Here is a 24,621-nt window from a genome sequence, read left to right on the forward strand (position 1 = left end):
AGAATTAGAGATTTTCTTTTCAGTCTTTTAAGATGTTCTAACACTAAAAGAGCAAGGTCTTTGTACCTGCTGAATCATATACTACAAGAGGGGGACAAAAATTTGACTTCTCCAGTCTAATATGATTGGTGACCAGTATAAAATCAAAATGGAGTTCTTGATACTTGTTAGTTTTATTTAGACAATCCAGCAGCTTTGTTTTTCTTGTTAAGTAAAGTAGTGTGTGATAATTGATCAAAAGACATGCTGCAAGTCCAGATAGGCAAAATCTCTTCCATTGCTGCAATGGCTTTTTTAAGCTATTTCCAAAGCAGTTTTGTGAATTTCTAATAGCCGCTTTCCATCCAGGAATTGTAGCTTCCAGGTCTTTCTTGTATCATCCACTTATTTATATCACAGATAGACATTCTCTGACTCTGTACCCATTTTTGGAGAGAAAGAAAAGTTAAATTTTGTGGAAACTGTCCATTGAATCATTGAGGATAAACTCCATCTGGTCATCCTGCGCTACTTGTGATCAAGTTATCAAGGCAACTATTTGAACAACAGTCTTATCAAATTTCATAGACTAAGCATTTCTCAATATTAACACTTTTGAGACCAGAACTTATGGGTGTGTGAGACAGTGTCTCACATAGGCAAGGATGTGTGCTTAGCCCATTGCTCTACTCAAATATACATCCTTTACTGTGTGGCCAGGCACAATTCCAATGCAATCTACAAATTTGCTGATGACTCCATGGTTGTTGGCAGAATCATAAATGGCAAAGAGGAAGCATACAGAAGGTAGATAGATCAGCTCATTGAGTGATGTCCCACCAATAACCTTGCACTCAATGTTAGCAAAAACAAGGAGATGATTGTGAACTTCAGGAGGAAGTCAGGAGAACACAAACCAGTCCTCATAGAGGGCTCAGTGGTGGAGAGGGTCAAAACTTCAAATTCCTGGGTGTCACCATCTCTGAGGATCTGTCCTGGAGCCTCCATGTTGATGTAATCACAAAGAAGGTTCACCAGTGGCTGTACTTGGTGAAGTGTTTGAGGAGATTCTATATGTGACCAAAGACTCTTGAAAACTTCTATAGGTGTCTCGTGGAGAGCATTGTGGCTAGTTGCATCACTGTCTTATATGGAAGTGCCGATGCTCAGCACAAGGATAATTTCGAGGGATGTTAACTTAGCCTGCGATATCATAGACAAAAGACTTCACTCCATTGAGGACGTCTACTAGAGGCGGTGTCTTAGAAAACAGCCTGTATTCTCAAGGACCCCCTCCACTCAGGCTATGCCCTCTTCACTCAGCTACCATTGGGGGAAAAAGGTACAGGAGCCTGAAACCAAGCACTCAGCAGCACAAGGACAGCTTTTTCCCCTGCTGCCTTCAGATTCCTGAATGATCAATGAACTAAAGACGCTGCCTTACTTTGACTTTCCTTGCATTATTATTTATTTTTGTAAGGTGGTTTGTATGAACGTTTGCACTGTGATACTGCAGTAAAACAACAAATTTCGTGACTTGTTCATGACAAATTCTGATTCTGTAATACCTTATTATTAAACTTTAATGTATTATCCTATTTGCTTTCTAGACTAGTTACAAAGAAGTACACAGGGGCTACAAATTACCGTGAACATGTCTACAGTACATTCACACCATGTGGGACATTTCTTTTCTCAGGCAGTGAAGATGGAATATGTTATGTTTGGAATGCAGATACAGGTGTGTTTCAACTATTAATGTGAATGTCTTATCCTCATTTGTTAAGACTTGTCCTTTAGATCAGCGACCTTTGAGGTAATGCATGATAAATTATAACGTTTATTGTCTTATATTTTGTACAGTGTACATGTGTATTAAAATTCTTGCTGCAGCTAAACAGGCACTTCATTAAGAAGACTATAATAGTATCCATGAATTGAATTAAGAGACAATAAATACAAAAGATGGATAATATTCACAATTATCCTCATTGTATGACATGGTAAGATGCTAAAATTGTACTGGAGACAACGTCGGTTAGGTCATAGCTTGAATGCGATGGGAAGGTAAACAAAAGATTTTAAAATGTTATCTGGGTGGATAATAATAATGATGCAATGCAATTGTGTTGATTTTCTTGGGAACGAAGGACACTGTCAATTAATTATGGGAGATTTAGAGTATCTATTTTCCCTGACAGAGTGGTTGTAAATGGGGAAGGATTTAAGAGGAAAGATGAGAGGATAGTTCATAATGTTTTGCATGTAAAGATCAGTTGCAATTTGACACTAGGTTAGTGAAGGCAGGAACCCTCTGTATTTAAAGGATACATTAATGATCTCATGAAGAGTCATGCCTATATGACTAAAGAGCTGGCAAGTGAAAAAAAATACAAAAAACTTGCATTGTTGTCTACCAAGGATCACTTTCAATGAAAACTACAATACATTGGAATGAAAGTGTTAACCTAGATTTTCCTTGGTTTCCTTCACACAATCATTTCATCTTTGTAAAATGTATTGCTAGCTATATCTTGCTATAAGCCACCAAATAGTTGATCTGAAAAATGTATTTTTGTAGATTTTCATCTATCAGATATCAAAGTAAAGGTTTTCAAAGGCTTTGTTTTTTCGTAAATCGTTTCTAAATTCATCTATCTATATATCCTTTTTAATTTAGTTTTATGAAAATCAATTAAAAAGGCTTGTATCTTTGAGTTTTTTTAATTACACCGCCAAATATTTTTACAGTCAATGAAGCAATTTTGAAGCACAGTGACTTGGGAAACTAAAAACCCACAGGAAGCGAGGGCAAATCTGAAAATGATCAAATCATTTTTTAATGATAACTAAAGCCCAAGTCATTGCTAAAACAAACTCCAAGAAATTGCTCTTTCTGCTTTGATATCCCTGTATAGGAATCGTCTTTCAGTGTAATAGTGGGGAAATGCTATATCCACGAGGTGGCCGTCTTTCACATAAGGCATTCTGCAGAGGGCCATCTATCACATTTATGTGGAAGTTAAAAATCCTATGTCCGTTCCAAAGAAAAATTGAGTTCTTGTGGCTTTGTAAACCTTTATTCCTCAGTCAACAAGTTTTTGTTCACTCTGCCCAATCCAATCGTTATTCTAGCACTGTCCACTACCTCTGGAAGATATTTGCATCTGCCATTCAGACAGACACAAAATATTTAATTTATCAATCATCCACTTATTTCCCCATAGAGACCTTCTCTTGTCGATGTATGTCAGGAACACAAATTAACTTCTAATTTTTCTCTTGCTCTTACATATCCATAGAAGTTTTACAAAGTGGCATTGGAGATGGACTAGAAATGACAGATGGGGTCTTGTTCTTCAGGGGCCAATTAGGGACAAATAGTTAAAGTCAGAATTGATAAAAATGTTTCTATTCTTAGAAAAACATTTTGCATTTGCATTTCAATTTTCCTCCACACCTTTCTAATGTGTTTCAAAAATTACTTGCATCTGTGACAAAATTTATTTCATAGTGTCTCATATTGCATTAATGATTTCTGTTCAATTTGTGTTTGGCTAATAATCTTGGTAATTAATTCCATTCTGGGTTCTCTTTCTTTCTTTTGGTAGGCGACCAAGTAGCAATGTATTCTGATCTTAATTATACATCAGCTCTCCGATGTGTAGCCTTTCATCCCCATGAACACATGGTGGCTTTTTGTGCCTTTGGACCAAATCAGCCTATACTTGTCTTTCTTTATGACCAACAAGGTGAGTTTCTTGTTAAAGTACTATCCAGAAGAAATGTTCTTTGTAAGATATATGTCCAGGTGTTTTGTTTCAATAAGATTTGTAACTTTGCAAATATGGTATGTCTATAAATCTTTGTATTAAATCACTTTTTACGTGCTATAGAAATTGTTTTAGTCAACTATGATACCTCAAAATGCTTTCTGATTTAGTGTTTCCCAAAGCATTGACAACCAGAATGGAGTTAGCTAGAATTAAATGAGAATTTCAAAATTTCCAAATAAGAGTGCCTTGCATTCTGAAGTGCTAGAACCAACTTAATGTCATTCAACCCTTAAATTCCATAGCAGGATATGATTCAGCTGTAGAGATTAAATTAGTTTCATAATTCCCATTAATTTTTTGGTGGGTGTGAGGAGGGAAGTCAAATGAGTCTGAGAGTTATGGACCACAGAATCGGGCCCTTTGATTCAACTGATCCATGCCAACCAAGCTAGTCCCATTTACCTGCTTTGCTCTAAAACATTTCCTATCCATGTATCTGTCTTGAAAGTCTTTCGAGCATTACAATTGTTCCTTCTACCACTTTGTCTGGCAGCTTGTTCCATGTACTCTATTACCCAGCACTTCCCTGTAATTTTGTATCCATTTACCCAGCTCATCCTGGATCTCATGCAGTCTGATCTTTCAGATCCGTCTACATGTGGGACTTCAGTATGATACAAGTATTGCAATTAAGATTTTAAGTCAAGTAATAAGATTTAAATTTATTTAATTGCATTCAAAATTCAGTTTGCCCCAGGAAAAGTTGACTAAGTTTTGAATATGAAAATCTGATGTGTATTTCTGAAGGTATTGTTTTAAGCCTAACCATCTTCAGCTACTGTAACAATGGCCTTGCTTAGTCGTAAGAACTGGGATATTTGCTAATAATTACCCAATTAATTTTTTTCATAATTCCATTTGCAACTCCTTAAGAAGTGAAGCATTATATGCCTGCGTGCAGCAAGATCTAGATAGATGATGCTCATAGAGGAGCTGATAAATGGGAAGCAACATTTGTACCATGGGGTGTCAGTCTCCAAAGACAATGCCTTGACTTTCAGTGACATTATCATTGCCAAGTTTCCCCATTATCAAAAGCTAGGAAATCACCATTGACCCAAAACTCAATTCAGATATATATTGTACCCTATGAATGAGTATCTTGTGATGAGTGACGCATCTCTTGATATTCCAAAGCCATCTTAAAGGTATGTTGTGGATCAATGCAGCTCCACAACAGTCAAAACTTGACAGAACACAGCAGCGTGTATGAATGGCAATCCACATAACAAACCATCCTAATAATTTCCTTATCACCATTGCACCATGACTATAGTGAATGCTCTATGCAAAGTACACTGTGGTTCTTCTAGCCTACTCTCACAACACTGCCAAAATGTGGGACCAACATGCATCCATCTAATTCTTTTCTCAAAAAATTGCAATGTCGCCAGATTACAACAGATTTCCATTCCTGAGAACTCTTCATAATCCGAGTTGTTTGTAATTTCATTTTCTAAAACTTTATATGGAAATCCAAGTGCACACTATATATTTGTTCTCCCTTGCCTGTTCTGTTTGTTATACCCTCAAGCAAAAAAATAAATCTAGTCAGTTTCATTATGACTGTGATTAGATAGCTGACTTTGTGCATTTTCCAGGGATCCCTTGTTATTTAATACCTTCGAACAATTATCCCAACCAAATGTTTTGTAGTTTCCTGATTTTTCTCTCTCCTTTTATAATTACATTTGCCTATTTGCAGGAATTATTCTGTAATGCAGTAGATGAGGTTTGAAAAGATGCACATGAATCTTTGGCTCTCCTGGAAGGGGTGTTTAGTTCCTGGGTTGTGTTGAAGGAGGTGCAAGAACAAGTCTTGCTCCTCGTCCACTACATTTGGTGTTCCTGATGTGGCCTCCTCTTCGTTGCCAGAACCAAGAGCAGACTGATTTGCAGAACGCTTGCGCCCTGACTGCAGTGATCATCCCAATCTTCCGGTTGTATGCTATTTCAGTGCTCCTTCCCATTCCCACATCACCTTGTCTGTTCATCCAATGGTATGAACATTTACATTTTCCAATTTTAGCTGACCCTTGCATCCTTCGGTTCCCTCGCTCTCTTGCAATACACCTGTGGTTCTCCCATTTTTTGTCTCCCTCCCCATCTAATTCTATCTGTCTGTCACCTCTCCCTTAATGATTCCCATTATCAGATTCCTGCACAGATAACCTTTATTTTGCTGCTTATCACCCTCCAGTTGTTGTTCCTGCCTTCACCCCCTCTTCCCCCACTGAGCTCCACCATAGTTTTGTCATTCTATTTGCTTTCAGCTATCACTCACCTCCTCCTCCACGTGTCTGTCATGTAAGTTTAAACTAATTTTGTGAGGAATAGGAACCAGAATGTGAGGGTAGAAAACAAAGAAAGTGAAAAGGTTGATGCAGAGTGCTATGGGTTTGTGGTGAAGAACAGGCAGGGGAGTAGCATAAATGTAATCGGAGCATTTGAAATGTGTCTATTTCAATGCAAGGAGTATTAGGAATAAAGGAGATGAACAGGGCATGGATCAATACATCGAATTACAATGATTTGGCCTTACAGATACTTGGTTGATGCAAGAACAGGATTGGCTGATGCAGATACCAGCTGTGGACAAGAATAAAAGCAGACAAAATAATAGTGTTTAATTGGGGATGGACTAATTATCAAGGGATGAGATAGGAATTGGGGAGAGTAAATTAGGAAACAGATGTTCATGGGAGAAAGCACAGAAGTAATATGGAGGATTTTGAGGGACCACTTGCATGGGGTTCTAGATATGTTTTTCCCACTGAAACAAGGAAAAGATAGTAGGAAAAAGAAATCTGCTAGTTAAGAGGAAGAAGGAAGCATACTTGTGATTTTGGAAGTAAAAAACAGGAAGGGCTCATGAGAATCAGGAAGAAACTTAAGAAAGAACTTATGAGAGCTAGAACAGGACATGAGAAGGCCTTGGCAAGTAGGATTCAAGAAAACCCTAAGGTATTGCATGCATATGTGATGAGCAAAAAGATGATTAAAGTGAGGGTAGGAGCACTTAAGGATAAAGGAGAGAGGATATACCTGGAGACAAATTAATACTTTGCTCCTTGTATTCACTGGAGAAAAGGACCTTTGCCAAAGTGAGTTCAGACTAGAACAACCATGTTGAGATTAAGAATGAGGAAATGCTAGATCTTCTTGAAAAAGTTACAATTGGTAAGTCCCTGGGGTTGAATGAGATGTACCCCTGGGTGCTATGGGAAGAGAGGGAAGAGATTACTGGGACGTTGGCAATGATCTTTGCGTCCTCCTTGGGTACAGGGGAAATTCTGGAGGATTGGAGAATGGCAAATGGGGTTCCCTTGTTTAAAAAAAGGTAATGAAGGATTCCAGGGAATTATAGGTCAGTCAGTTTTACATTAGTGGTGGGCATCTATTGGAGAGGATTCTTAAGGACAGGATTTACGCGCATTTAGGGAAGTATATTCTTAGGGATAGTATGGCTTTGTGATGGGAAGGTTGTGTCTCACAAACCTAATTACATTTTTTTTGCAGAGGTAACAAAAGAAATTGATGAGGGTAGGAGAGTAGATGTGTATATGGATTTTAGTAAGGCATTTGACAAGGTCCCCCATTGGAGACTTGTTCAGAATGTCATAAGATCTATGGAGCCTTGACTGCATGCATTCAGAATTGACTTACCTGTAGAAAGCAGAGTGTAATAGTGGACGGAAAGTATTCTGCCTGTAGATCAGTGACTAATGGATTTCCACATGGACCAGTTCTGAGACCCTGCTCTTTGTGAAGAAGTAGAGTGATGGGACATTAGGTTTACGGATGATATGAAGGTTGGAAGTGTTGAGGTTACAACAGGATTTAGACAGGATGTAGAGTTCAGCGGAAAAGTGGCAAATAGAATTCAATCTGGACAAGTATGAGGTGATACATTTTGATTAATGCTAGGATACTTAACAATGTGGGAGAACAGAGGAACCTTGGGATCCAAATCCATAGATCTCTCAATGTTGCTGCACAGGTTGATAGAACAGTTAAGAAAGCTTATGGTATACTTCATTAGTTGGGGGATTGAGTTCAAGAGTTGTGAGCTATTGTTGCAGCTCTATAAATCTGGTGAGACACACTTGAAATATTGTGTACACTTTTGGTCACCTCATTACAGAAAGGATGTGGAAGCTATGAAAAGGGTGCAGACAAGATTTATCAAGATGTTGTGTTGCGTGGATTGAAAAGTAGGTCTTATGAGCCTACATTAGCAGAGCTAGGGCATATTGGAGCAAAGAAGGATGAAAGGTGACTTATAGAAGTCTACCAGTTTATGAGAGGCATGATAAGGTGGACAGCCAACGCCTTTTTCTCAGGGTGGGAGTGTACAAAGTGAAGGGAGGAAAATTTAGTGGAGACATCAGGGGTAAGTTTTGTTTCACAGTTGCAGATGCTGAAATGGGGTGGTGGTAGAGGGTGGAACAATAAGGGCATTTAAGGCACTCTTAGACAGGCACGTGGATGAAGGAAAATTGAGGGTTAGGAAAGAGGGAGGGTTTATTTTTTTGGTGTGTGTATACACACTCACACAACTGCGCGTGCGCGTTATATGCATTTTTTACAAACCAGGTAACCCACCGCATGTTATATGCATGTGCACCTTTCAGAATTTTTTTTACATGTTGAAACAATGCGCACAATTTATAGCAGGCGTGGGAAAGTAGTAGCAGCAATGAAACTGTGCACAATTTTTAGCGGCCGTGGCGACAATGAAACATATGCACATAATTTACAGATGAAGATGGGAATTAGGTATTTTGATCTTGCAGTCTTGGGAATATCTCTTTGGCCTGAGTGCCATGGTATTCTGAGAAACAGGATTTTCTGGCTAGGGCACGACACCTTTTCAATGTTAATTGCCCAGACCCAATATAATAGGTGATTGACACCTCTGGGAGATGTTGAATCATTGTAAATCACAGGAGGTTTTCTGTAGCAGATTGTGGTCTGTCGAATACTACACCCACACAATATATATGTATATGTGCTATACGAGAATATTTTTACATAGTTTAAAATTTTATATGCGTGTGCATATTATATGAGTGAAAATAACGTTTTTTCTTTTCCTCTCTGTCCTTGTGCTGCATCTTTACCCAACCATCAACAACTTATCCCCCTTGCTTCTCCCCCCCCCCCCAACCACATCATAGTTGCGGCTCAACCTGTTGAATTCCCAGAACATAAGAAATAGGAACAAGATATGCTGCTCTGTTATGCAATAGATTATTTAATAGTGACTGTTCCCACTGAAACTCCCCTGTTAACTTGTCCCTTCCAACTAATCGCCCCCTTGGTTGGTATCTACCTCTGCGACTACAACAAATGCTACACTTGTGCCCTCACCTCATCGTTCACCACTGTTTGGAGACCCAAACAGTCCTTCCAAGTGAAGCAACACTTGTGAATCTGCAGGGATCATTTACTGGATCCAGTACTCCTGTTGAGGCCTCTTCTATGTTGGAGAGACTGGACACAGACTGGGAGATTGTTTTGTTGAGCACCTTCACTCTGTCCACTGCAATAACAGCGACCTTCCAGTAGCCAACCATTATAATTCCACACACCATTCCCACATAGACATGACTATCCATGGGCTCATACTACCAAACTGAGGCAACTTGCAAATTGGAGGACCAACACCTAAGATTCCATCTGGTTACTCTCCAACGAGGTGGCATTAACATTGACTGTAAAACTCCTCTCCTGAATCTCTCTCTTTCCCTATTTCTGTGTCTCCTTTTCTCTAACTCCTCACCCCCCCTTTCCTCTCCATTCAGAGAGCTACCCCCTCCTCCATCACTTTTCTTTTTTTTTTCTTTTATACCCTCCCACCTATAATTTCTTGCTTGTTTCCTTGTATTTCTCTCCCTTCTCTTTCCTCTCCTCCTACCCTCCTTTTTACCCAGACACTTGCATCGCTTTACTTCTATCTTGATGAAGGGTTCAGACCAAAAATGTTGGTTACCCTTTGCTTTCTATAGATGCTAGTTGACCTGCTGAGTTTCTGAAGCCTTTTTGTGTATTTCACTCGGTCCCTGATTCCAAATCATGAATCCATATTGCAAACAAGTTGTGGGCCAAGCACTGATCCCTGTGCATTCTGCTCACCCCTAATTGCCAACTAGAGAAATACATTAATTCCAACTCTGCCTTATTTTGCTTATCCAATCTTCTATGCATGGTAATATTCTACCCCCAACTCCATGCGTCCTTACTTTATAGATGCCTTTTATACAGCACCTTGTTAAGTGCTTTCTTGAAATTAGAATATACAGCATCCACCTGTTCACCACTATCCGCAGCGCATATTGTATGCTTGGAGAACTCCACTAAATTTGTCAAACAGAACCTCCCCTTGTGAATCCATACTGTATCTGCATGATAGAATAATTTATACCCAATATTTAACTTTTTCTTCCTTAATGATAGCTTCATATATTTTCCCTACTGCAGATGCTAAGCTAATTGGCCTGCAGTGGCCTTTCTTTTGCCTACATCCTCTTTTAGCCGTCTTCCAATCTGCTATAGCCTGCTCAGAGGATTTTGGAAAATCATCACTAATTGTTTGATTACAAATTCCTCCAAAAATTTAAATGAACATAGAGAAGCTGGAGGAACTCAGCAGGTCAGATAGCATTTGTGGATAAAAATGGACCCTTTAGGTTCCTGGCCCAAAAGATTGACTGACCATGCTCCATAATCATTTAGGCTTACACTGGAATAAATGGAACCTTAATCAGCACTGATGTCATCTTCATTATTATCATTCTGTGTTTAATGACTTGCATCCTGTCCTGTATGGGCATTTGTTGATGGCCATTGATGCATGGCTTTGAAAACATTGAGTATGTTTTGGAGGGAATAATTTGAATTACCATTAGCTTGATGGTAGTTCTGGTTACAGTGCTGCCAATGTTTGATTCCTGCAGCTGCTGAGTGGCTTCAGGTTTCAGTTCTGCATGGAAACTGACCAGGTGGCAGATTGAGCAGAAGCAACAAGCAATTATAAATTAATAGCACGTTCTTTCGAGTGATGTGCCCTGTCTTGCGTGACTGGGGAAATCTAGTGATCCTCTGCAGGTTAACCAACTCTGGAACTGGGATTTTGAAACCTCTGACCAAAAGTAGAATATGTAGTTGAAAAGCAGATGGTTTCTGATGCTGGAGATGGGAAACAAAATTTTTTTTAAAATGCTGGAAATGTTCAGTGGGTTAATCAGCATCTATAGAGAAAAGGCTGTCAACAATTCAGATCATTGTTCTTGTAGTGTCGTATTCAACACAAGTATTGGTAGAAATGGAATGCTGAAGAAACATGGTAATCATAGGAAGTAAAATACAATCGACATTTCAGGCCTGAACCCTTCATTTAGAATGTGGAAAATCAGGCATATGCCAGAATAAAATGCAAAATAAATGAAGAAATGGAAGAGTGAATCAGTGTGGAAAGAATTTATTTGGAATGATGGTAAGGGAAAGCAGAAAAAGGTGATCCTGAAATGGTAGAGCATGATCAGATAAATATGGTGGTTGGTTGGCTGCGGAATGCCTCGGTGAGAGGCAGAGGGCAACAGGAAATGGAATGGATTGACTGTGGGCTTTGTCAACTGTAGAAGTGCTGAAGCTGTGGTTGAGTGGATAATAAAAGATGTATCAAAAGCAGTTATCTGAAAAATCTCTTTATCAGAACAGATGTAATGTAGTCCAATAACCTGGGAGAAATGCAAAGGAGTCCTTCCAAGAAGAAGGATGAATCAGAATTGTTGGCAAAGAAAAGCTTTTAGGAATCCTGCTCTTTAGTATGTATATAACCTGAAATAGAGCTGGGAAACTCGAGGAAGGGAAAGCAACATTAAGAGACCAAATATTGGTGAAGGTGTGCATAGTTAGCAGCAAAGGTGATGAACGACTCTCACCTTTCTCTTCATCACATCATAGTGACACATCTACTCCAAGAAGCAACACTCCTTTTTATCTGGAAATGCAACTTGTGTTTTGGCTTAAGCTGACCATGAGATTACAACTGTTTAAATACAAACAACAGAATAGATGGAGTAGAGCTGCATCAAGAAATCTGAAAATACTGATCATTTTCTTTTGTTTGGAGAGAGAGGGGTAAGAGTCAAACTCTGAGAAGCAGAGGATATGCAGGAGATGGGTCTTGACCACAGTAGTGGTAAAGCCATATTTCTTGAAAAAGGAGATGTCCGAGAATGGAAGGGTTTGTCTGACAAGTAGAAGTGGAGGCAGTGAAATCAGGATAGCTTTCTTGAAGGGGGAATAGAGGGAGGAAGTGCAATTGACGAAACTGTGGGAGTCTGTGGGTTTGTAGGAGAGGTCAGTATATTAGCATGTCTCTTGAGATGGAGATGAGGCAAAGAAACAGAGAGAAGTGACCAAAATGTTTTAAGTGGATTTCAGAGGAAGGTGGAGGGTAGTAGCAAAGTTGATAAAATTGAGTTCTGCCAAGTGCAGGAAGCAGATGCAATACAGTCTTCAATGGAAAAAGAGTTGAAGGATGGGTTCTAAGCAAAGAACAAAAAGGCACACATGGCTAGGATTCCTGAGAGTGCTCATGATTACTCCTTTGATTGGAAGGAAATGACCAGTGTCAAAGAAATGTTATTCAGGTGAGCACAGATTGACGAGAGTGTTGGTGGAGAGAAACTGTTCAGAAGGTTGTTCCAGGAAGAAGCTTTCAGACCTTCCTGTTGGAGGATGAAGGTATCCCAAGATTGGACATCTCAAAGCACAAGTGAACTTCCAAAAATATTGTCACTGCAAAATCCATTGGAAGGAAAGACAGACAAACTTTGCCGCTTGTTGCAGGCAAACATTGTGGCTTTCACACTGAACCAGCTCCAATGGCTGCATTGTCTGCTTGCTCACACCAAAATACTGAAGCGAGCACTCGAGTCCAAGCTTCCATCATGGCAAAAGGAGAGGGAAAACTCATTTTAACAACATCTCCTTGGATGAAAAAAAAATTGAACTCATGGACAAATGGGCATGCGTTAAAAATAGAGCTGGAACATTCAGGAAAGCACAGGACATTTCCATTCTTTATATTGGGAGTATACAGAGGCCACCAGAAGTGCATAATATTCCAAACAGCCCACCCACATGCAGTGCCAAGCACCAGCTGCCCCACCCTATGTGGCGTCTGTAGCCCCTTTCACACTTGCATCCCACTAAATTGGCCATTCAGTGACCTGGGATAGGAATGGGGGTTTGGCTTTTCACACTTGACCATTCCTAACTGGGACACTGAACAGTTTCACACTTGCAAAGAGCCATCCCCAGGGTTAGAACTGTTCTACCTTCTACTGGTGATGTCATGACGCATCGAGTGATGGTGAACCTGCCCTAAATCCTGATCAATGTATTGATCAATGTATGAGCCCTTCAGCTCCTGTGGGTGTTGTGCCCACCTATATAAGGGACTGTGGGAAAGTGCAAACAATAAATAGTAATAGCAGCCAATTTTTAAACAAAGTGGGAAAGTTGGTAGCGCTATAGCACTCAATTCATATCGCGTGGAAAAGTATAGTGCACAATTTATAGCGTGGGAAAGTTGGTAGCGCTATCGTGTACAATTTATAAATACTGTGGGGGGGGAAAAAGCAAAAGCGGACCTGACATCCCAGAATTCCATGCGGCAGAGAAAGGGCTGTATGCTTGGCTGCATACATAGAACATTCAAAGAGGGGTTTCTGCCAGATGGGATTCTGGGAAGTCAGGTCTACCATTGTTTTTTTTTTGCCACGATCTTTATAAATTGTGCGCTATAGCGCTATCAATCTTCCCATGCTGTTTAAAAATTGTCTGCTGTTGCTATTTATGGCTCTGGCAGTACGCCATGAGGCAGGCAAACCGGCCCCACACACGGCGGGGCAGCCGGCCAAAATGGCGCCGTCAGGGGTTTCCTCCCAGGCTCAGAAGCCTGCGCTTGGCGACCCACGTGATGCTCCGGTGATGTCGGGGCCCCCCAGCGCAGTTCTCAGCCAGGTCCAAGCTAGGAGTATAAGACCAGCCAGACAGTCTGCAATAAATCAGTTTTGCTCACTGTACTCAACCCGTCTGGTTTTGCGATCCTTCAGTTAGCAGTGTAGCTGCCGCTCCAGCTCTTTATTTTTATTTATTTCCTCTCACTCTCTTTCCCTCCCACTGTGACTTTCCCATGGCAAAGTTTATATCTTCATTTTAATCTTTTCTTCCTGCACTCACGCAAAAACTTGGGTCATTTCAATCCCACAATGCAATTACCCTTTTCACAGTTGCCTGATTGCAAAGCCTGCATCTGAAGACGCCAGGGATTGTACTAGGAGTCGAGGCCGTCAATCCCCGATATGATAAGACATTGTCTGACGCCGGCGTTGAGCTGATTTTGCTTTCACACTTGCCGCTTTAAAGGCCGATTGGCGTTTTATACCTGGGATCACTTGCAAATGTGAAAGGGGCTTATGCATCCCACACAGTATTCTTCAGTAATCTCAGCATTCACAGAGTGAGGATGAAAGCAAGTCATTCTTGACTCCAAAAGATAGGTTAAGAAGAGATAGGAATCACGAGACAGAAGAAATAGAAACTGCTTTTGTGGGATTGTTTTCAGCAAAACTGAGGGTGAAACTACTTAGGATTTTGTGCTGCTATTTCATGCTTATAATAGTTTATTGTGTGGTGTGGTGATGTATTTACTTTATTGGAAATTAATTGATATTATTAAACAGGAGAGCACATCATTATTGTTACAGAGCATGTCAATGTCATCCAGTAGTTTATTTATATATGATGCCTCTCCCTCCCACCCCAGGAGAAAAGGAAAGGTAGAAATGACAGGAAGAAAGATAGGAGGAAAGAAGAAGAAACGAGAGGCTGAGTATGGTGTCGGTGCTTCCAGTGTGTGTCCATGGAGACTGTGGCATCACCTTCCTCTTTATGTAGTTGACCCTTCTATTAAAATGATGGGCAGATCCCTCCACCTCATCAAGTCTCCCTCAATCTCTCAAGCATAGGGGGGTAGTTAAGTTTGTATAGGATTTCAAGATTATTATCAATCTTGATGCCTTGGTACTTTATAGCTCCTGTCTGCTAACTGAAGTTACTGTTTCTTTGGTGATCTTCATGGTCAAATTTATTCAGTGGCATGATATTACTTTTTTCTATATTGGCTTTGTAGCCCAATATTGTACCCTAGCCTCCAGTTTGGTGAGCAACTTTGGCAAGGACCTGGCCAAGTCTGTTAGGTACAACAACACATCATCTGCCATTAAATTTATTTTGTGCTTACATTGACCCATTTTGAATACCTTTATCAATGGATCTTTCCTAATAGCTTCTGCCAATGGTTCAATTGCTAGGACCAACAGCCCTGGAGACAGAGGACATCCCTGCCTACTGGACCTACAAAGGGGAAATATTGGTGATGTTTGTCCATTTGTACTGACTTTTGCCCATGTTTTATCGTACAGTGTTTTTTATTCAGTTAACAAATGTTTGTCCCATTCCAAATTTTTCCAGAACTTTAAACAGGAAAATCCATTCTAGCCAATCAAAGGTCTTTTCGGCATCTAGCGAGACTATTATGCTTGGATCTTGCTTTGTCTGTGCTAACTTAAATAGACTATTCAACAAAGTTATTGGCAAAATGTCTTTTCCTAATGAAGTCCACTTGGTCCAGATCTATCAATTTAGGGAGATAGTGACCGAACCTGTTGACCAGTGCCTTGGCCATTGTTTTGTAGTCTGTATTTAATAGTGATATGGGTTTGTACGAGGATGGCTTCATTGGGTCCATGTTTTTTTAAGGTATCACCACAATGATAGCTGCTTAAAAATACTCCGGGAGAGTCCACGTCTCCACCGCCTGGCTCACTACCCTGAGTAACGATGGTATCAGTAAATCTTTAAATTCCTTATAAAACTTGGGGGGGGGGGGGCAACCATCCTCTCCCAGAGACTTGTTTGTTTGCAAGGTTCCCAAGTCCTGTTCAATTTCCTCATTAGAGAGTGGGGCATCTAATACCATCGGGTCAGTATTGGCAGCTCAGTCCTCGCCAGGAACTCACCAATTTTTTTCATATCTGATTTCCAAATTTCTCTTGGATTGTATGTTATTGAGTCTAGCCTGGACTGAACCACATCAATGGTCCTCTTTTCTCAGTTACCGTGCCAATATTGTGTGTGTTTTTTTCACCTAATTTGTAATATCTTTGTTGAATGTCCAATGGGCCCTTTCTATGGCTAGGGTGATCTCTGAATCGTTCCCTCCCCAAAACTTTGGGGATCCAATGTTGGAAGAACTCCACCAGTCCTTCCCTTCCTCCCCCTCTTTCAGGCCCAGTAGTTTAATATTATTGCGATGATTGTAATTTTCCAGATATTCCAACTTATCTGTCAGTTGTTTTTTATCAACAACCCACACGTTGGCTGTGTTCACCAGTCTTTTATGGCTGTCCTAGATGTCCTCCATCTTGACTTCCAAGGCCCTGACTCAATTCATCAGGGTCTTGATTGAGGATCACAGGTTGAGCAGGCCCTCTGAGTCTCCTTTTAGGAGACTAGTCGCTGTTCCAGACCTCCAATATGGGTCACCACCAACCGTACCGCTGCCAGAATATCTTAGTCGGGCTAGCCCAAGATTGCAGGCTTCGCCTTCGTGACTTCCGCGCTAGGCCCCGCTGGTAGGGCAGGAGCCTGTGGGTCACCAGCGTCAAGTGAATTTTCACTCAATTTTTCCATCGTTTCTGGCTGCTCTCGATCTTTAGTTGCCTGCTTCTTGCTCTTGCCCGTATTGCTTCAGCGTGGGTAAGTTGTTTTTCTTTTGTGAATTATATTTTCCTTGTTTTGAAGGCTTTTAAATGGAAGCTTTCTGGGCATGTCTTTTCAGCTTCACAGCATCACATGATACATTGGCTTTTGAAGATGAAGCCATGGATAATTAATGAACCTTGGGTCAGTGGTCTCCATCTTAGGAAGAGTAGCATCCTTTGCCGTTATTGTGAGAGAGAGGATGGAACATACATAAAAAACTTTCATAAAATTGAAGCAATTTGATTAGAAAGTTTTCAATTAAAAAAAAATCTATTCTGTTCACCAGCTGCCTCAGCCATAAGTCTCCAAGATAGCCTCAAAGGGCTTCCTTTTGATAACATCTGATATTAATATGGCTTTTGGGGATATGATAAAGAAATGGGTTTCTCGATTCTAAATAGTGGGGAGACACAAAATGAAAATAAAAAGAGCAAATTGTATCAGTTGTGACTTTCATGTATCTTTATGAAAAATTTAAAGGTAAGTAATGAACCCCAATCATCGAATCATAAAAATTCATGGCACTGAACCCCAGTCATCGAATTATAAAAATTCATGACACATAAATGAAACCATTCAGCCCATGTCCATGACGTGAAAAATAAGATGAATGTGAATGTTTTATCCAGCTATATGGTTTAGCTTATAATCCGTGTAGATTCACCATAATTATCCAAATACCTTTTAAAAATGAGTTTTATAGTAGTTCGTGAACAGAGACACGAATTGGCGACCATCCACGTTGTCTCTCTCAGGCTACTGACGTTCTGGGTGTCACAGCTGCACGTGTGATTCAAGCAGGCCGAGGCTCAGTTCCAGCTTTGGCACATCACAGTCATTGACACCCACTACATCTACTTAGTGAGTGCCCTCGATCAGGACACAGCAGGAAGGATGTAGATTTCCTATGGCAGCCTCCGGAGCAAGGCAAATATGCAGCTCCCAGACTCTTGCTCACAGATGAGGACTTCAGCGACTCTCGGAGGGTCGCCACCCGAGCAGACGTGCTCTGGAGAGCGAGGAAGGACACCAATGCCGTCATACACCAGATCAACAAGCCCCACAAACACCCCCTGGTGAGATCAAGGCTAGCAGAGAGACATGAACACCCGGGACAGCTATGCTACTAGCATCAGTGATGGTGTTTGGAAGCCCATCGAAGGCGCACACCCTGTGGGTTTTCGGGAAATGCCCTGGCCAACTGTCGTTGATAGCTGCAGCAGTTGGCCTACGTGATAGCCTCCTCCACATTTTGGACTCACTGTAGAGAAGGAATTTCCTGGTTGACACAGGTGCCGAGATAAGCGTCCTACTCCCTGCAGGCTTTGACACCCCCAGCGGCAAGCAGAGCCCAACAATGAGTGTATCCAACAGCTCCTGCATTTGAACTTTTGGGGCCTGCACCATCCCCCATCGTTTTGGCAACAGTAGCTTTACACGGACCTTCACTCTCGTGGCAGAGGCGCAACCACTCCTAGGGGCCGACTTCCTTCGGGCCCACTGCTTGCTGGTCGAACTCAAGGGAAGGCTCTTAGAGGAAGCCAAGCTACCCACCCCCCCCCCCCCCCACCTGAACTCCATAACACTCTCGGACAATTAATTTGCCTACATCCTGATGAAGTTCCCTTCAAAAGTGATGCCACAGTTCTCCATGGCTGAGTCAAAGCATGGCATAAGGCACTGTACACTGACTGAGGGGCCCCTACTCCATGCCAGGGCACCCCAACTCCCTCCCAAAAAGCTCAGCCTGGCGAAGGAGGAATTAAAAATGATGGAGGAGCTGGGGATTGTGCAGTGTTCTGACAGTCCCTGGTCCCCTCCCCTCCACACAGTGCCGAAATCAGCAGGGGGTAGGAGACCATGTGGTGATTACTGCTGCCTCAACAAGGCCACCACGCCCAACAGATATCCTGTGCACCACATCCAAGACTTTGCTGCCAATCTGCACAGGTGTTCTCCAAAGTGGACCTCATCCGGGATACCACCAAATCCCAGTTCACCCCCAGGACATTCCCAAGTCTGTAATGATGACCCCCTTTGGTTTGTTTGAATTTCTCCACATGCCCTTCGGTCTAAAGAACGTGGCACAAACTTTCCAGTGGCTGATGGACGCAGTGGGCTGGGACCTCCTGTTTGCATTCATCTAATTGGACAATATCCTCATCACCATCCCCTGCCTCAAAGACCACGCCACCCACCTGAGACAACTGTGCACCCGTCTGAGTGAGTTTGGGCTGACAATCAACCCCACTAAATGCCAGTTTGGTCTGGACGCCATCAACTTCCTAGGACACAGGAACAGGAACAGAGCTACACCCCTTCCCAGAGAGGGTTAAGGCAGTCCGGCACTTCGCTAAGCCACACACGGTAAAAGGGCTGCAGGAATTCCCTGGTATGATAAACTTTTACCACAGGTTGATATTAGAAGCAGCACGCATCATGCGGTCCCTCTTTGTGCTAATGACCAGCAAGGCAAAAGATATTGCTTGGAACGAAGAATCCTCCAGGGCGTTCCAGAGTGCCAAAGGTGCACTGGCCAATGCCACCCTCCTGGTCCACTCCAGTCCAAACTGTTGATGCCACCCCATCGTTAACTGTTGATGCCTCCAGCACAGTGGTAGGGGGTGTGCTAGATCAACTCATCGAGGGTCAATGGCAACTCCTGGTCTTTTTCAGCACGCACCTCCGTTCCACAGAACTCAAATACAGCACTTTCGACCAGCAGCTGTTAGTGCTGTACCTGGCGGTGAGACATTTCTGTTACTTTTTGGAAGGCCAGCAAATCATGGTGTTCACCGATCACAAGTTGCTGACTTTCGCGTTCCATAATGTATTGGACTTGTAGTTGGCCCAACAGCAGAGACATTTGTCCTACATGTCCAAATTTACCACAGACATCCATCGTATCACAGGGTAAAACAATGTGATAGCCGACGCTATGTCACAACCCGCAATCGATTCGATACACACCCTGTCCCAAGGAGTCAATTACATGGCCTTCACCAAAGCACAGCAGCAGGACCCTGAGATCCCAACTTGCAACACAGCCATCTCTGGACTCAGGGTAGAGGACGTCCAAGTCGGCCCAGGTAACCTGACACTGCTGTGTGACATTTCTACCAGCAGCACCCGCTCCATCGTCCCAGCTGAATGGAGATGCCAGGTTTCCAAGGCTATCCACAACCTGGCGCACTCCGCAATCCACACCACAGTAAAAATGGTGGCCAACAGGTTTGTCTGGCATGGCCACCATAAACAGGTCAGCAGTGGGCTAAGACCTGCATGAACTGTCATCCTCTAAAATGCAGGTTTACACCAGAGCGCCCACACAGACTCTTGAGCCGTCCCGGTGCAGGTTCAGCCATGTACATAGTGGGGCCATTACCAATTTTCTGTGGGGCAAGATACCTCTTGATCATGGTGGACTGCTCCATGAGGTGACCAGATCCAGTCCTGCTGGCTGATAGCACCACAGAAATCTGTGCCAGGACTCTCATTGACAGATGGATGTCCCGATTCAGGGTCCCGGAGCACCTCACCTTGGACAAAGGGGCAAAATTCACCTCCAGATTCTGGGTGGCGCTGGCTAACTTTCTGAGGACACAGCTCCACCATACCATGGCGTATCACCCACAGGCCAACAGGTTGCTGGTGCGCTTCCACTGGAACCTCAAGGCAGCCTTGATGGCCTGGCTCAAGGGTCCCAACTGGGTGGATGAACTGCCTTGGGTCCTGTTGGGAATTTGTCCCACACTGAAGGAGGAATTCAATGCCTCGGCAGCAGAAATGGTCTATGGTGTGCTTTTAATCACCCCAAGGAGTTTCTGGCCCCTGATAAATGCCCGGAAGACCCTGTCGTGACCCTTGAGTGCCTGAGATGAAAGCTGGGATCCTTGGTCCTGTGACAACCCTCACCGCAAGGCCAGCCCAAGCATAGCCTCCTGAAGGACCTAAATACTTGCCAGTATGTGTATGTGAGGAGGGGTAATCACAGACCACCATTGCAGCAACGCTACGAGGGGCCCTACAAGGTAATTGGAGACAATGATTCCACCTTCATCAGGAGGAAACCTTTACCATTGACAGCCTGAAACTGGCATATCTGGACAGTAACAAGCCGGTCTCCACGCTGCCCCCGCATAGTGGGGGCAGGCCATCGAAGGCTATGGACAATGGCCCGGTCTCTAGTTCTGGGGGGGGGTCATGTAGCGGCAACTGCACGGACCTGAGGGTGACACTGGCCATCATCCCAGGTGACCTCCACATGGCAGAAAGCCGGGGAACTCTGGCAGATAATGCGAGACCTTGACGTCAGCGCCGGGGCCCATATAAGCAGAGCTGGCAATTAATCAGTCTTCAATTTCAACTCCTCGTGTATGTGTCTTCCTTCCACACTTGTTGTAGCCCATACATTACAGTTTGTACTTTTGTTATTCTTTCAGATAATTCTATAAGTTCATTTCTTTTTTCTTCCATCAATGCTCTTAAATCAATACATCATAGTAACAGACTATGATAAGAAGATATATTTCCGACCAGTTAATCCTGTTTAGGCTGATAATTTGGTACTTTCCAAATACAGGTGCTTCCCTGCTTATGATGGGGTTGCATTCCAATAAACCCTTCGTAAGTGGAAAATTATAATTTAAAAAAGAATCCGCATCTACCGAACATTACGGCCTCGCCAACCTTAAATATGCTCAGACCACTCACTATGGCCTACAGCTTGGCAAATTCATGTAAAACAAAGCCTCTTTCATAATTAACTGTTGAATACCTTTTATTCCACCATGAAAAAAACTTTTTAATTGTAAAATATAGCAGCAGCATTCCATCATAACTTGGAAAAAAGTGAGTAGAGCCATAATAAGTAGAGGAACATCTGTATATCTCAGATAAATTTGATTTGTTTCAAAATAAACAATCCAATCTTTCACTCATTCCATGTATCTAAAATTTTCCAGCCCTGGCGATTATCTCATGCTAACACGTTTTCCTTGTACTTTGGTAAACAGACTATACATAGTTCTCTACCTGCTACCTTTGGTTTATACCTATGGTTTATACGATCCCCCCCCCCCCCCCCCATTTCAGCATGGTGTAGGAAGTCTGTGGTATCTTCACCCCAGTCTAAATAATTACAGTTGGTACGCTATTACAATCACCCGACCTCTGAAGTCACGCCCCTCCCAGAGTTCTTTGTGTCCTCCGGCCACTGGGAACTCCTAATTCTGCAGGGGTCTGCAACTACGGATACTGGTTTGATAATGGAGTAGCATGGTTCGCCACTTAACACCCCCCTCCCCCCCCCCCCCGTCCCCCGTGAACCAGAGTTCAGAGGTGATACCGTAATCTCACCTAAATAGCTAGAACAGGCCGGTAGATGCCCCTGTTGCTGGGGGAATGCCACCCGTAACGATTGATCTAGGTCCACATGTGCTAGCCTCAGGTGATCTACCAAAACTGTTTCTTGCCTGCCACCAATGTCTATTATAAATGTTGAGCCATCATTCTGTACCACCTTGAAAGGACCTTCATATTGCCGTTGCAGTGGCATCCTGTGAGCATCCCTTCACAGGAATACATAAAGGCAGTCCTTGAGTTCAGGCAGAATGTTTGAAGTCATAGACCCAAGCTAAAAGGCCAGGTTAGGTGCCAGTGTACCCACCTTCTTCCTCAAGTATGTGAGAACCAAAGTGGGAGATTCCTGCTGCCCATGTGCTGCCAGAATGAAATTCTTTGGTTAGAGGGGTTTCGTAAACCAATGCTGCGGAGGGCATAGATAGATCTTCCTTCGGTGTGGTACGGATACCCAAAAGTACCCAAGGCAGTTCATCTATCCAAGAGGTGAGTAGCGCCCTTGCACAGGGGCAGACCAATGATATCCATGTGGATGTGATCAAACCTACGCCACATGGGTGTAAAAACCTTTAGTGGTGCTTTGGTGTGGCGCTGAACTTTTAAGGTCAGCCCCTGGATGCATGACCTTGCCCAAGTGTCGACTTGTTTGAACAGTCCATGCCTCATGAATTTGCCCGCCATGAACCTTGTCATCCTAATCAAAGGTTGAGCCAAACTGTGTATGGCGTCAAACACCCGACATCGCATGCAACAAGTACAATGGGCCTTGGTTGGCAGGTGGATACATCAGAAAGTAGGTAGGCATTTGATGACCAAAATGTATGTCCTCCAATTTCAGTTCCAATATGGCAGTGCCATACACAGCTATCTCTTCATCTTCCTCCTGAGCTGCTACCAAAGCCGCGTTGTCTACACCAGGAGCAGGCGAATGGAGGGAAGCGATGGTGGTGTGTGATAGCATGTCAGTAACCAGATATGTCGTAGTCGTAAACTCAAATGTAGGAGAGTTGTCATTGTTGTTGTGCTGACCACGGATCTAACATCTTGGTGAAGGTGAAACTCAATGGTTTGTGATCCATGTTTGACGCCATACATGTAGACCATGAACCCTCTGCCCTCTAGGAAATAGCGAAAATGCCATATGGTCAAGTAGAGGGCAAGGAGCACCCTGTCAAAAGCACTACTTTTGCTCCGGTGGTATCAAATGATAACTAAAGAAAGCTAGAGGTTTCCAGATCCTGTTGATGAGCTGCTCCAGGACCCCACATACCACAATGCCTGATGCATCCACGTCAGAGCCATTGACATGTAAACCCTTGGGTGCACGAGCATAGCAGTTCTCGCTAGTGCTCCTTTGACAGTCTCGAATGCAGCCACAGCCTTGTCATTCCATTTCAGTTCCTTGGGACATCCAGACAAGAGTGTGAAAATTGGCTGCATAACTTCGGCTGCAGCTGACACGAAACGATGGTAGAAGTTAATCATGCCAACAAACTCCTGCAGGCCTTTAATGGTAGAGGGTCTTGGAAATTTACAAATGGCCTTTGCCCTTGGAAGGTAGTGGAATGGCTCTGTGCTGACTGATGTGGTGGCTGAGGAAATAGAATGATGTGAGGCCAAATTGGCATTTGGCCAGGTTGATCACTAACCCATGGTCATCTAGCCGCTTACATAGTTGATGGAGATGGGCCCAATGCTGCTGCTGTGAATAGCTGGTGATAGGGATGTCATCCAAATAAACAAATATGAATCCAGGCCCTGGGTAACTGTGTCCATTAGGCGTTGAAATGTCTGTGCCACTTTTTTAAACCGAAAAAGCATACGGAGGAATTCAAATAGCCCAAATGGTGTAATCAAGACAGTCTTAGGAATATCGTGAGGGTGAACTCGGATCTGATGGTACCCACATAACAGGTCGATTTTGCAGAAAACAGCACCGTGAAGGATTGTAGAGAAATCCTGTATATGGGGAACTGGATAGCAATCCAGTTGTGATGTTGTTCAGTCACAGTGATGTTGTTCAGTCTCCGATAGACCCCATAAGGTCTCCACTCTCCAAATGCCTTAGGTACCATATAGAGCAGTGATGCCCAAGGTCTGTCAAAGCGGCGAACAATCCATGTGTCAAAATTTATCTTTTGCCAATCGCAATTTATCAGGAGATGGCCTGCATGCTCAAGCATATGGGGGACGTCCATGAGACAGAATGTGGTGCTGTACTTCATGTCTCTGTTGTGCCGTCAAAGGCTTTGGAGTAATAAAGCTTGGGAATTCTGCTAGGATTCTGGTGTATTCATTGTCCAAGAGCATCACCGAGGCGAGGTGCAGGCAACACCGCGGGGTGCAAGGTGAAGGACTCAAAAGTCTTCGAATTAACTAGGTGGTGACCTTTGAGATCTACTAGAAGGGAGGGTGCTCGCAAAAAATTAGCTGCCAGGAGTGGCTGTGATACATTAGCAGTGGTGAAGGACCAGCTGAACCCGGAGGAGCAGAAATTGAGTGGAATAATCTGTGACTCGTATGTACAAGTACTGCTGTTGGTGGTGGCCATGAGAAGAGGGCCCTTCTTTCTGAACTTGTGTCTGTCCTGGAGGAGGGAAAC

General features: G+C 42.9%; 1 protein-coding gene across 10 annotated transcripts in view; it reads left to right on the top strand.

Moving 5' to 3' along the window:
• The window catches only part of ahi1 (Abelson helper integration site 1), a 343,535-nt gene that overhangs the window by 137,742 nt on the left and 181,172 nt on the right, over nt 1-24,621 (top strand). For all 10 annotated transcript variants that reach the window (XR_011340684.1, XM_069887253.1, XM_069887251.1 and 7 more), the window contains 2 exons: nt 1,590-1,720; nt 3,591-3,731. Coding sequence is in view for 9 of the 10 variants with exons in the window: in XM_069887253.1 (XP_069743354.1) it covers nt 1,590-1,720; nt 3,591-3,731 (272 nt within the window). In the remaining variant the exon portion in view is untranslated. The remainder of the gene's footprint in view (nt 1-1,589; nt 1,721-3,590; nt 3,732-24,621) is intronic.

Source organism: Narcine bancroftii, chromosome 6 (assembly GCF_036971445.1).
Source record: "Narcine bancroftii isolate sNarBan1 chromosome 6, sNarBan1.hap1, whole genome shotgun sequence".
In the NCBI taxonomy this organism is placed as follows: Eukaryota; Metazoa; Chordata; class Chondrichthyes; order Torpediniformes; family Narcinidae; genus Narcine; species Narcine bancroftii.